Source organism: Etheostoma cragini, chromosome 18, assembly GCF_013103735.1.
Source record: "Etheostoma cragini isolate CJK2018 chromosome 18, CSU_Ecrag_1.0, whole genome shotgun sequence".
Classification (NCBI taxonomy): domain Eukaryota; kingdom Metazoa; phylum Chordata; class Actinopteri; order Perciformes; family Percidae; genus Etheostoma; species Etheostoma cragini.
Window position 1 is genome coordinate 11517536 of NC_048424.1, and position 14475 is coordinate 11532010.

General features: G+C 38.8%; 1 protein-coding gene across 3 annotated transcripts in view; it reads left to right on the forward strand.

Annotated features, from left to right (window-relative positions):
- The first annotated feature begins 6673 nt into the window (after positions 1-6673).
- The window catches only part of ptk2bb (protein tyrosine kinase 2 beta, b), a 20796-nt gene continuing 12994 nt past the window's right edge, over positions 6674-14475 (forward strand). The window contains exons 1-5 of one of the 3 annotated variants that reach the window (XM_034899996.1): positions 6674-7044; positions 8708-8792; positions 12863-13098; positions 13513-13691; positions 13799-13886. In XM_034899996.1, coding sequence (XP_034755887.1) covers positions 12901-13098; positions 13513-13691; positions 13799-13886 — 465 coding nt within the window. In that variant the 5' untranslated portion in view covers positions 6674-7044; positions 8708-8792; positions 12863-12900. Of the gene's footprint in view, positions 7045-8707; positions 8793-10940; positions 11109-12862; positions 13099-13512; positions 13692-13798; positions 13887-14475 lie in introns of those variants that run through there. The other 2 variants (XM_034899997.1, XM_034899998.1) reach the window with 2 other exon arrangements.

Sequence of the window (14475 nt, forward strand, 5' to 3'; positions counted from 1 at the left end):
CATTCAGACCAAGGACACCCACATCACGCCCACACACATTTAAGAGTCTCCCGCTATCACAGCCATGGGGGGGCTGGGTTCACATTGCCTGCGTGTTCAGTGCCTATTCAAAAGCTAATTCTTCTGCGCTCTGATTCAAAGAGCCTGTCCAGCCACCTGCACTGAGGATGAGGAGATGGGGGAGGGAGGAAGGGGAGGTAGCAGTGGAAGAATGACATCAGCTTCCCTGAAATGTCACCATTATCTCAAGCCCCGGCTTAGCTGTCTACAGAGGTGACATCATCCTCTCTTTACCCCTCCCCCCTCTGTTCTCTGCAAGGTTGTATGTAATGAGGGAGTGTGTTTGTTTGTGTGCATGAGCATCCAGGCGTGAGTGAGTGTGTGCAGGAAATCATTTTTCAAGGGAAGCATAAGTGGATGTTTGTCTGCGCTCTGTCTTTCATGCCTTTAAACTGGCTGAAAATGAAGCCTACATCAATGACACGTGATTTGTATTTGCCTCATTTAGTGTGGATACAATGGCAATTGTTATTTGTTGCTGACAGAAACATCATTCATTTTAATGTTGCATTGCATGTTGATTTGCACATATCTTAGAATATTTAATCCACGTGTATTACATACGAAGTCCCACCATGAAGTGGTTAAACCAAATTTCAAGCCAAGAGTCCGTTCATCCAAATTGTGAAAAACACTTTTTATCTTCAGCCCCTTGTTGCTTCTTTCTTTTATATAGGTCAGGAGACAACGCACATTTACATTCAAAAACATGTATAACATAATACATGTTATGTAAAACAATATCCAGTGCCAGTGCCTGTGCCACGGTAAGCTCAATGTTAATTTTGCTGCATATGTATAGTATTTAACCATACAGATAGTTTTGGTTTGAGATATCAGTCTCTGAGATTTCTGCCTCCACCACGATGGAGGTCAATGAAGTTTTTTTTGTACGTAAAGTACTGTGGAAAGATTTGAAAAATTCAGCTGAAACACCTCAAAGATACAGTACAGTGTCACTTTTACTCGACATAATTCACAAGCAAAGATATCTTTTGTAGAAAAAACATCCCTGGTAAATTCAAATTTCTAATTTGAAAGAACTGACCCTTTAATGTCAGTTTTGTGTCCTCCGCACAGTGTGACAACCTGCCTATATTCATGCAACATGCAGGGATTGGATTAAAAAAAAAAGTCTAATGAAACAAACACTTTTTTTTGTCAAATAAACTGTGCTTTTCAGGGATGCCCTGCTGGGATGTGTGTCATGGTGCTGACCATGTGCAAGGGATCTTGGATGCACGCAACACCCTGTTTCTCTCCTCCATCATTTCCTGTCATCTCTCTACTGGTGGCTATCTCAAGGCAAAATATACTATACTTCTCACCCTCTATGGTATGTTAAAAAGGCCATAAGAAGACAAGTGCCTTGTAATGATGTCTCACAAACCTTGTTTACTAATGACGGTGGTGCACAGATGGACACAAACCACCTAACAAATTTCCCCCAGCCGTTAGGCCACTGCTCCTCCTCTTCATCATCATGTGTGTCTCAGCGAGGACTGACCTCTGTCGTGTTATTACACCATCTGATGCCATCGGCAGCTGACGCTCATGAAACCCACCGATGCATGCCAGCCATGCCATCACTGCCCTTTGTACGTGTCCCAACACTCCCCGAACACACTCACACTGGATGAAATCCTACAAATGCTGCATTAAGATGTGTCATCTCAAGTGTAATTGAAGGCAAATAGGTTTTGTGTGTCCCAGTACAGCCCAGGAACTTAAAACTCTACCACAAATTGGAGAGAAACCACTGACCTCATGGTGTCACTGGAAAGTAAAACAAAGATCTGAAAAGGGCGGTGACTTTGTGTACCCAAGTTTTAAGTTACCACACCAAAAATAACTTCATATTCAGGCATTTATAACAGGTGCCTGACCTGGAATTTAAACCACATTTGAGTGCGAGCCATCCCACAAAAAATCTTAGTGTCAACAAAATTAACGCCCCATTAACATCATGTCTACAAAGCAGCGCTGTGTTTTAGATCTCACTGACAGCAATGCTTAGTGTACAGTTTCTAACTTTAAAGCTAATACAATCATAATTTGTACAAAAACAATGGATCAAATGAGTGTGTGCAATTTATAAAGGTGTTCCTTGTTGTGACATGAATTATTGGCCATCTCTGGGGGTCCACTCTATCGCCCTTTTCACAAGTTATAGTAAAAAAACAGTTATAAGAAAACAACCAACTTGTTTTATCCAAACGTCCTTGTCTTCTCATTTCACATGAGTATAGTAGACATTTTTTTTAAATATAATTGATGGTGCAATACATCAAATCTCTGGAAGAGTTCCTTCAGAGTGCATTGCCTTATATATCAGGCAAACAAAAGAATAACAGGATGAATCCCTCAATCATTCATTCATCATCTATCTCTCATTTGACTGTCTCTGACTTTTATCTGACAACCCGAAACTTAAACACATAGAATCATCGGCTTCTTTGAAATCAATACCTTGGTATTCTAAATCTAAAATGTTCATTTCCGACACTATTTTTGTCCCATATACGTCAGTATATTTAGTATTTCTTCATGCTTGACTTTGTGTATGGTAGATGCTGATAGTGTACTAGTATTCTAGTTTATTTTAAGTTACTTATGTAAAGTAACTCTAAACCGTGCATCTGTGTTGACTATTGTAAATGTCCCTGCATGGGACTGATAAAGTTTATCTTATGTCAATTTATCATAATTTTTATCATGAGGCCTTATGTTTAACAAAATATCACCCGAGATCAGAACTTTTCTGTTTCCTTCTGTCATTTTGAAGTAAAAAAAAACAACTGAGACACTTTACGTTAGCGTATCACCTATTTAATGACAGAACCAGTGTCGCAACGTTGAAAAAAGCCTTATCATTCAACACTACATTTCCCCAGCATTTGCAAGTCTTTGTGAAAATGTAAAGTCTTTTGCGAAGTTATCAACCTTATCTAACCTGGGTTGTTTACCAGTCTAACCTGTCTTTAATGACCTGCTGTTTTTTGATGCTTTAACAACCCCTGTGACCTTTATCCTTTCCTCCAGGAGGCTTAATTGTATATCATTTCAAACAATGGCTCCCTATGCAAATTCCCTCTTTAAGGAGATTCTTGTGCATTTTGCCTTGTTTGCTGGGCTGTAATGTGGGACCCCTGCTGCTTCTCACCTCTATTGTAATGCAAGCCAGGTTTATAATCCACTCCTGGCCCGGGCCACTTCACACCTCAGTGAACACTGTGGACTCCCGCTGAGTTTGGATGGGATTCAGTGACCAACCCTTTTACAGGACACACATATAAACACTAGAGACCTAACACACCTGCTACACAAACCAAACAACTCCTCCAGCGTTCTGGTGCCACATCTCTTTGTGTCGCAGGTGTACGTTCCACGAGTCAAAAGGTTAGCAAATAGAGAAACGGGGACAAGTCATAGCTAACCATTACTCAGAGAAGGGATGTCAACAAAGTTTTGACCTCAGAGGTCACCGATGGAAGAATGTGGACTTAATGACCATCAGGGGAAAGATAAATATTCCAGACATCATTAAGCAGACAGAAGGTGGGGCAAAAATCTGTTTAATGTGATGGTCGGAGGTGGTGGGAGCAGACCTATAAGATCAAAGCATGCCATGTCAACCAGGGTGTGGGCACTTATGGTCATTATTAGGGTGGGATGCTTGGACAGGGAGTCATCAAAGCTTTTATCCCAGATCAACTCTCATAAAAAAGAGCACAGCCTCTAAAAATAAATCAAACTGATCCACCCAACAATCGCTCTTTAGGGCAAACATGTCACACTAGTAGAATATAGATATTCATTAAGGTTTTTGAACATGACATACCATATTTCATGCATCAACTGATCATTTGTGTTATGAATCCTCTTCTGGACAAAGACAGAACTGCAGCCAGATACAACATAAAATACTTAACTATTTGCATAAGTCAATGATAATGTGTGTACTTTTACTTCACTTTTTACTAGTATTTTTTGCTTATAATGCTGTTACATTATCAAAACAGAATCCAAGTACTTTTTCCACCACTGCATTATATGAATACACCCATGTGTTTAGTTTATGTTCATTGTTAATGTCATTCCAGCTATAACAAATAAAGTTTCTCTCTAGGTTTGAAAATCAACAAAGCATGAGTCAAAACAAAGCTGTACAGTCTTGAATATTTTTCACTCTATCATCACACTATACACACACAATGAAAGACTGGCTAGAATATTAATAACAGTGAATCATATTATTAGCTCCTTTGCTGCAATACCATATCTCATATGCCTCCTTCAACACCTCCGATCCCCTGGAGAAGAGACATTCTGCATGCCCCAGAGCCACCTGTGTGCCCCGAGTTTATGTTTCTAAATACTGGCACAGCTCAATGCAGGGAGGTGGCACCCAGCGAGGGCCCAAGTGGAGGGGATTTGATGGTGAGGATTTTAGGAGTTTCAGGGCAGCAGGGGTCTTAAAGGTTCATTGGTAATGATCACATCAAGCCCAGTGAACAGTGAAACCATTGTAACCGCTAAAGCGTGCCATTGCAGAGCCCACGCCTGCTACTGTCTTAATGCACACAAATCCGAGCTTGACGGGCACCTGTTGTGGATTCTTGGCCTTGACACTACCCTGGTTCGCTGCTGGGTGGTGGGTGTTGTTTGGTCTTGTTCTGACCCAGACTTGAACTCCTTCACAGCTGTCACCGCTCCACACAGCTATTCAAATCTGCTCTGGCATAGAAAGCAGTACTGGATGCTACAAGGCGGGAAAGGGGCAGACTGAGAGAATAAAAGATGAGAAGATGGCTCACGGATGACACTTATTTAATAATACGTTCCTTCCTATATGCTGCTGAAAGCATAAACGCTGCATTTTTATTTAATGTTGTATTTGAAGCTACAAAGAACTCTTTTGGGCCAGTTTATACCATTCATTCAACAAAGTGCATTTACTCGAGTAGGCTTCTTGTATTTCTACTTTCGTTATTTTAACATCTGTATCTGAAAGTCGTAGATACTCTGCAAACCAAAACATACGATCAGTTAATAGAATAAGAAGTATTACTACAGGTAAAATGGTTAAATTAGCTCCATCTCAACCAGCTACATCATGTATATACTGTTATGATATTTGACAACATATAAGTAAATTTTGGTAATGATAATAATGTTACCTTTACTTTAAAAAGATTTCAAATGCAGGACTTTAATTTGTCATACTTTTACACAATTACAGGAAAGGTCATTTGAATGACTGTTATATTTGTAATGTACACTGTCAATATGTATTCATACAAGAATATATTTGCAGAACAAAAACCAAACTTCACTGTATTCATCACCATCTCTCTCTAGTCAGAATTGCTTGGCCACAAAAACTGTATGTAGATGGGAAAGACTGACATTATATATGTTCATTATAGAAAAATGTATGTGAACTTTCTTCTATGTCTTTATTGTAATTTATTTGCTTTGATGTATGCATTGATTGGGTAGCTTAAATCTTCCTTTTACTATATTTTTGCTGAAAGTTCTGTTCTCTGAAGGAAGCTAGTGAATATTTGTGAATGTTTGTGACACACAAACACACACACATTCGTTGTTAAACAAGGTTGGGCCCTTAAAGTCCGTATACATGGCCTGGTGTATTTATTTTATTTAGCTTGCATCGCCATCTGTTGTTCAGGCGCTGTAATTACACCAGAATAAAGCCAATAACAGACAACTAAAAACGGGACAGTAGACAAGCTCTAGAAGAGCTTAATACCAACGAAAGGTAGCTTGCACGAAGTGTCATATTCCTTCAAGACAGGACTACATTTGTGTGTAAAGTTTCTATTCGGTGTATTAAAGTCGTTATTTCTAAATTTTAAACAATTGATTCAGCGTTTTGCCACTAACACAATGGTTTTGAAATTTACCACAGCCTTTCAAAATCACTCGTGCGTCAGAAACAGACCAAAACTATGGCATGATTCAGCAGTAACACACAAGAAACAGACATAGGCCTACAATTTAACTTCATTTATTGTTGGCGGTGGAAAAAAAGAGGTAATCAGCCATATTCCCAGTTTATGAGGACAATTCATAGACAGTTAAAGAAAATTCGGGAAATAAGGAAGTATCCTAGATAAATGTGGCCCACCCATCGACAGTTAAAGAAATGGACCAACAGGTTCCATTGTTCTGGACGGAGACCAGTGAAGGCCATTAGAAGCACTTTTCCGGTGATAGCTGAGCGTTACTGCGCAGCCTCCAACTGAGCTTGAAGACGTAGATGTGACGTCGACAACCTGTCTAAAAGTTGTAAGTCTTCTGGTAGCTGTGCCAAGTAAATCACAATCTTTCCCAATCTTACAGAGACGGAGAGCGTAGGTATATGTAAGGAGATAACATAAGCACAGCTAATTATTGATAACTAAAACGCTACTTAACATTAGTAATTAAACCTAAACAGCTAATGTAAGTCGAAACTGTCTGCGAGGTTCTCCTGACAATATGGTGATTCGTCGACTATGCCATAGCAAGTCGCGTCGTTATAGTCTAATTGTTAGCTTATTTTTACAAAAACGTCTGCTACGGAGCCATACCGTGAGATACAAGGTAATGGAGCCTTTTATACATTGTCGTGTTTCTTTAGAAATAAACAATGGACAAAAAGAGTCTTTACACGCTTCAGCTGTAACGTTATTCACTGTCAAAGTGACGTAAAAAATAAATGGCAGTCAAAGGGATGCTAACGGCGGGTGATGGCTTCGTAGCATTAAAATGGCGCCACAGAAGCTACTCTTAGAAAGGAGAGGCTTACCCCCCTTTGACCCACCTTCCAGCAGAGTTTCATATAGGTGAGGGAGTGGCCACCTGCCACCTCCTGCTCGATAACAGTGTGAGAGAACTGAAGAACTTCTAGGCCGGACACTCCGTGGGGAGTTACACTTTTTGATAAGCTTTTACTGAGAGGAATTAAATCAGAATAAGGTAAGTAGCCTAACTTTTAAACAATTACACGAGCTTAAAAGTAGATACTTTTTGTTTAACTGGTAAACAACATGTTATGTTCCTCTTTAAAAGATAGCATTTTGGTAAGACCAAGAGAAATGTAAAACTTAATTTTAAAGCTTGAATTATTGCATTTTCTTCCAGGTAATGATATTGATTATAATGGCACAATGTAAAGTTGCATAGGCTACTGTAGTTGCCATTATCTCCCAGAGTGAGAGAACTTTGTTCTTTATCGAAGCAAGCCTGTGCAGGTGAAGAAGCAGCCAGCCACATTCCAGTTGTTGCCTGGGGTCATGACGGTGCAGCATGCAGACCCTCGCAGCACAACACTGTTACAGAGCTAGGCCTGGCTGAATGCCTGCCTGTGTTACACCTAGTAGGAAAAGAGCTAGAACTACGGCACTCACTCACCTAATCACTCACCTACTCATTTTTACGAGGAACACTGTTTCATTCAGGGATTTGTCAACAATGCCCAGATTTGTAATTGAAACACAAGTTGGAAGCATCAGATTCCTTTTAATCTGAAAAATATCCTTGTCTGAAATGACCTTTTTAAAGAAAATACAGTCTTATTAAAGCCCACTTCAGTTGGATAGGTAGCGTACTGTAGCGTGGATGGGTGTACTGAGATTTATGAGAGTTTTATGCTGACAGTTTTACTCGTATGCACACAAACACCTTCTGAGGACACTTGTTGATGGAATGGATGATGCATTCACGACTGCATGTCATGACACATTCTGGCAAAAGCAGTGTGTCTGCATTGCACCACTGTGCAGTTAAAAAGACAGCAGAGAGACAGTCGAAGATTAAACCTGAAGCCTGACCCATATACTGGATTTTTGAGATATTTAAAAAGTCCTATAGCTATATAGCTGCCCACGGTGTAATAAACACCACCTAAACAATTGTTGTTAAAATACTCAAACTGAGTAGGCCATTTCACTTTTGAAAAGTCAACTGGGCATTGTTGACAAACTATGTGCAGGTAATGGTGACACTGTCTCTCATATACCTCAAACCGGGTTTATTATTTTCTCCTTTAATTGTCTTTAAAATGTCAGAAAATAGTGAGAAATGTCCAACTCACTTTCCCAAAATCCTCACTACAGAACTACAGAATGTTTGTAATATTTTGCTTTAAAAGAAAAAAACTTAAACAATCAGCGTATCATTTTCAATAGGGAAATATTTTTCCAGTATAGTTAGACTAATTGTTGCAACCCTAGCCGCTTACAAACCACGACACCTTAACTGAAAGAGAGAAGGAGCAGGGACCCCTACTACTAATATTCTATAAAATTAAGTTGCATATTTACCTGGGCCTACACTAACTTGTAGAGTGGCATAAAGCCTTTACATACATTTTTTAGTGGAAAATATATTAAGTTATTAAAATAATTATTGTCCACAGGATTTTACAAATCTCCATTTAATGTCTCTGGCCTACACTATACTGATTTATCAGCAGGAAGCTAATATCCGTTGATACATTGCCCAAAATAATTTAATGGTCTCCTCTCTCTCAAGAGCAACCTTGTTGAAGTTTGTAGCTGCTCCACTAGCTGCTGTGGAAATTCAGTCTCATTTATCACAATCTGTCACCCTGAATCAGTCCCTGTCTTTCTCCTCCTAGATACTGGACGTTTCTAACAAAACACTGGAGTCCAGAGAGTGAAGACTGACAGCAGGGATAACTCCTAATCTGGACACATGTTTGGGTACTAAATAATATATTCCTGCTGCAGCATTTGTTGAGTGTCTTAGTGTTTAAAGAGTTAGTTTACTCCACCTTGATTTCAGTTTGTGATAAAAATCTCCCTCGAGAATAGTTGTTACCATAACAACTGATCCCGAGGGAGATTTTGCCAGCATGACAGTGTTTAAAAGAGTCAATAACTACGTTTTTGTTCACTAAATACTAAAAAAAAACAAGACTAAAGAGTTGTTAGAAAAACTCAGAAGAAAAGACTTCAAGGCCAAGAGTGATTTTAATTTTTAAAATTAAAATCATTTATTGTTTAGATTAGTGGTTCTCAAACCTTTTTTTATTTAAATAAGGTTTTAGCCAAGTACCCCCCGACCAGCACAAAACCTTTTTGGTATAAAATCAATCTTTAAAGCACAATACAGGTCTGTGCTACAGTGTCTGCATTAGTAAACCACATTTATTTATTTAATACACATTATTTGACATTTTTGTTTACACTCAAAATGCAAATGTTTCAGCTCATTTTCATCTGTAGTCCCTTGGCAGGTCAACACAGCATCGTATAACATTAATAAAAAAGAATGCAAGAAACATAGAAAGCAAATAAAAAATAAAATAAAAAATAATTCATTAATATATTGTAAAATTCTTTTACAAACTGATGAATTATGAAATCAAATCAAATGCCCACATTAAAAACAGCAGAGCACTGGGCCTGGGATCTTTTCAACATTTTTGCTACTCGTGCTATAATGCAATATGAGTTTTGGCACAATCTGAAAAACATGCCTCTGTCAATACCTTACTTTGACATATAAAAACATTAAAAAAAATATTCAGCCATATAAGCCAAATACAAGCAGCTATATAAGTACTTGCAAAATACCTTATCAGATTGGTATATATGATTTAAATAAAAGAACAGGTCATGAATACCGTGAGTCGGACTGGGCATTTCATGGCAACTTTTCAATACCATACCATGAGCTGTGTTTACCAGACATCTAATAATTACACCTAATAAAAGAACTGATTTAGGAGTAAAAACAGTTCTTTGTTGATGGTGAGTAATAAGATACAATTATCTTTAAAGCAAAGGCAGATGTAACCCATTGGCCAGATTTAATCGCGTCAAATTATTTTAGTTTATCCGTGTGAAATCTGGAATATCTCCAGTTGCGAACAACGTGAAACTAACAACAATCCAATATATTTATGATATACACGTGAATGTAAACTTTTAACAGTTGTGGTTTCTGAACAGCAATGCTGGATGATGTGTTTGAAAAGGAATCCGCTTGACGCGGTTTCCTGATTATAAAATGTATTATATCAAAGATTCAGCATCAATTTACAAGCTTTGCAGAAGCTTGGACAGTGTCTCCTCCAAATGTACACACTCTGCCTTTCAGTATCTTAGAAGCACTTTATATAGGATATGTTTAGGTCACATGCCAAGTTACAGACAAGTTTGCTACGTGGCCATAGTAAAGGTCACATTTTTGGATAACATCACATGCCGGGTAACCTCTTTATCCACTCATCCCTTTTTCACATAAACATTCCTTTCAAAGTTTACTCTATCTTTTTCACTCAAATGGAAAACATTAACCCTTTGAATTGTCTCATGTTTAATTTGAACAGAACTTCATTGAAGTCACGATTCATTAGATACTACACAGTCTTTCTTTGTTCCCATTGTTCTGGGTTTAAGTTTTTATGTGTTCTTCTGTTACATAGACAACAAAGTTTCCCCACAACCACTGCTCTTATTGTGTCATTCATCCTTCAGACTAAACTTTTCTTCATTTCTTCCAGATTTCTTTCTTTCTTTGATTAGAGTTTTTTTACATAGGTGACAAATATCTTTGCACATCATATTTTGCAATTCTTTCTGAGCATTTGTTGACTCATTGTTTGTTACATGTGAGCCAAGGAGTGTATTTGTATCCACCACAGCCCCACATACTTAAAACCCTCCGCTTCCTCAATCCCCTCTCGTCAGGCCTCCCACACCCAGGTGATGATGCAACATGCCAGCCATGCTGCACACTCATCTTCTCTCTCTCTTTCCCCTTTTCTCTTTTTTCACTGTATACACACACACACACACACACACACGCACGCATACTTACACACAAACAGACCGCACGGCCCTGCTGGGGAATTCATGGCCTCAGGCTAACAAAACACAACCCTGTCCAACAGCGGCAGCAGAAAGCCCTGAGAGAAACTAACACAGCTCAGCTCCCTCGCAGCAGACTAACAACATGGAGCTTCATTTATGAGAAAACACAGTATGACTCTTTTCTGACACGCTTGAGAGGTGGGTAACTGGCTGCCATGTCTACCTCACAGCTAAGATTTAAGTATTTACTCTGTGTAAATAATTTAAATTAACAGGGCAGACTATTAAAACAAGGAGTTAGGTCTGGGTGCTTAAGGTGAAATAGTATTTTCCTACTTTGTTTTATTTAATACATCAGTTGGTTTCTGTCCTCCATTAGGTAACCTGAAAGTTCATACAAAGTGTGTACAGGCTTTCAACTTTTTCACTCAGTGAAAAGATTTTGGTTGACTGTTTGGTGCGTGCAGTTGCAGGTGGTTGTGATTGTGTGATTGTTTGCTAAAGTTTTTACAACCTTCAGTAACCGTCACCATGTTTGTTTAAAGCTAAGGGGTTGGAGCAGGATCTGTGGCTGGGATGAATTTTATATGAGGCATTCATGTCTTAAAGGAGTGGTTAGACTTAGATTTTGGGAAATATTCTTATACACAAGAGTTTAATAAGAAGATTGACATCACTCTCATTTCTTTACAGATAAGAAGTAGCTGGAGCTAGCAGCCGGTTAGCATGTCTGACAGCTAGCCTGGCTAGCCAAAGAGGCAAAATCCACCTACTACCCCCGCACTGCACTCAGCCTTGAAAAACTCTTGTACAAACCCCCCTTTAAAATTGCACAAATTTCCATTTTTACTTTTAGTTTTTCTGTACGTATTCAAGGGGTTGTGCTCGATATGCGGGGTAAAAAAGTGCTCGGTGATTGTCTCCACACGGCTCTCGCAGACTGTTCCCCAACTTGTTAAATACTGCCGCTTTGTAACGGCCCTTGACGTCAGATACAAACACACAAGGCACCCACGTGCACTAAGATGCACACACGGCCGGACCAGCGATTTAAAACAAAGAACAGAGAAGCTTGGATTACAACACACACAGAGGGAGTGTGCCTTCATTCTATCATTACTACACTATATCTTGACATAGGTGATAGTTGTTAAATGCTATATTTGTGTTCTAAATATTGTGTAAGCCCCTTTTTTAAACAAAAAAGATATGTGTTAAATAGTAATATTTAGAGGTGCTGGTGGGTAGATATATTTACCCTTAAAAAGGACAAAAGAGCTGATTCTCTGCTAAATTAGGAGTTTTTTTTTCTTGCATGTAGGACAAATCAACACAATTTGCATAACAGCCCACACTGAAGAAGCTACTCCACAAGTTACTTAGTCATCACTGTTGTTTGGTATTAGACAGATTTAGGTGTTGTTTCAGTGTGTTGTCCCTGTCAGCCAGGTAGTTTACCCTTAAACATTGCAAATGTGATGAAATGTGAGTTAGGTTTTCAGTCAGTGAGAAGAACAAATTTCAAGGAGCTTTCCTCATTGATTTCTCCACACTGTCACAATTGGACTTCCTAAATCTTACAGGTCCTCACTTGCAGTAATGGTTAGGAAGGAATGTAATCAGTACTCTATGAATCAAATAATGAGTCACAGAAACTGCATGGCACAAGATCATGAATGTTAAGCGTATTATGACTGTAGTACTATGATAAGCAAGTCACAGAACAGTGTGTACTTTTGTGTTAAAGACACATTGTCACTACAGTTAAAGTTTTGGATTTCCTGGATTATAATTTTAAAAAACAGCACATTTATTATATAAAACAGGATTTCCTCTTCCTCTTTTCTAATTTGTCATCTTCAGAATTGAAGATTACAACCAGTTTAGGACCCCAACGTTTTACTACTCATTTTAAAATTGTAATGAATATTTGTCCATTTGTCTGTTGAAAGGATGATGTGGATATGATGGTGCTCACCCAGCCTTGAGAATGTATGAGGTGATGTCCGGTGACACCCTATCCTGGAAGGTGCCGACTCCAAGCCAAAGCAGCATAGAGTCCACCCCCGAATCGCACTTTACTGGGGACGGAGGGCCTACCAAGATCCTCAAAGTGTGCTTCTGCACCAACAACACCTTGGGCAAGAACTTCAAGCTAGTTAAATGTGACAGCTCTTGGCAAATTAGGGTAAGAGAAATCTAAACAAAATCTGGGGAGGGGAAGTAATATGTTTATAAGATTAAGAGATTAAGTGAGTGTTCTTGTTTATCTGAAATAGTAGTTTTGATTACAAATTGAAATGTCATGATTGCAGGGGACATTTTGTATTTGAGCCAGACATCTGTGTTATTTAGCCTCTTTATCATGCAAAAAAGGCAATCAATCCTTCATCAGTGTACAGCAACAGAAATTATGAGAGGAAGCATATTTAAAAGTTTCAGTGCTTCTTTCAGTGATTTCTTTTAGAGCTAATTTGTTAGCCCTTACATGTAAGTATCATCTACAAAGTGCAGTAAAATATAAATAAATAAAGGGTAAATAAAAGTGCATGATATGTAAAAAAAAAAAAAAATGAAATATTGCTAATTTTGTCTCCTTTAGGCTATCATTCGTTCGATTCTGATCAGTGGTCGATTGGGGCCGAACATCGAATACACAGGATGCTACGGCCTCCTGCTGAAGCACCTGAAGTCAGACGAACTCCACTGGCTGCATCCAGATCTGACTGTCAGCGAGGTGGAGCAGCGCTACGAGAGCCATCATGTGGAAGCTGAGTGGAGGTACTGATAGATTGCAAGGACGTTTGTGTCTGATTTGATCTTGTAGTGAGTGAGAGTATGGCGTTTGATAAACCTGCATGGTGTCTCTGTTTTCTCTCCCAATCCAGGTATGACCTTCGTGTCAGATACATTCCTGTCAATTTCCTGGAAAAATTCAAAAATGACAGATCTACGTTAGTGTATTTTTACCAACAGGTAACAAGCTTTACTGTATTATATTGTTAAGTTGTTTGGCTGGTATAGGAGTCATCGTTTAGCCAAGGAATATTTGGTAATAAAAAGTGTTGTTTTCACACCACATAAGAGAGCAGCTGTCAGTATGTTTCCTTGGCTGGTTTTGTGTTGATAAAGTTAAATTAAAATTTAGGTGGCACTCCTTCAGTTTGGAGCAACTCTACATTAGTGCTGCACTATCCAAGGACGATACCTAATTGTGATTATTTTGACTGATATTGCGGTTGCATTATGATTATAATTCTCATTTTCATCGAAAAATATAAAAACATTTTTTTAAATGATTACAGTGTAATGTTTGCGAGGATCTGGAACCAAAACGTTTTTTCTTACGTCTGTAAGATACTATTTGTAGGCTGGTATGTCTCTGCAGCACCACAATACTACTTTCAGAATGGTTTGACACATATTTGCCTTTAAAAAATATCGCACAACCTACAATTTGGATATTAAACTAGACCATATTGCAATTTCCAGCTGACGCGCCCTCTGTGGTGGAGGCAGAGCTGGAGGATGATGGGGGATTGTCGTCAATTACCCTGGTGGAGGT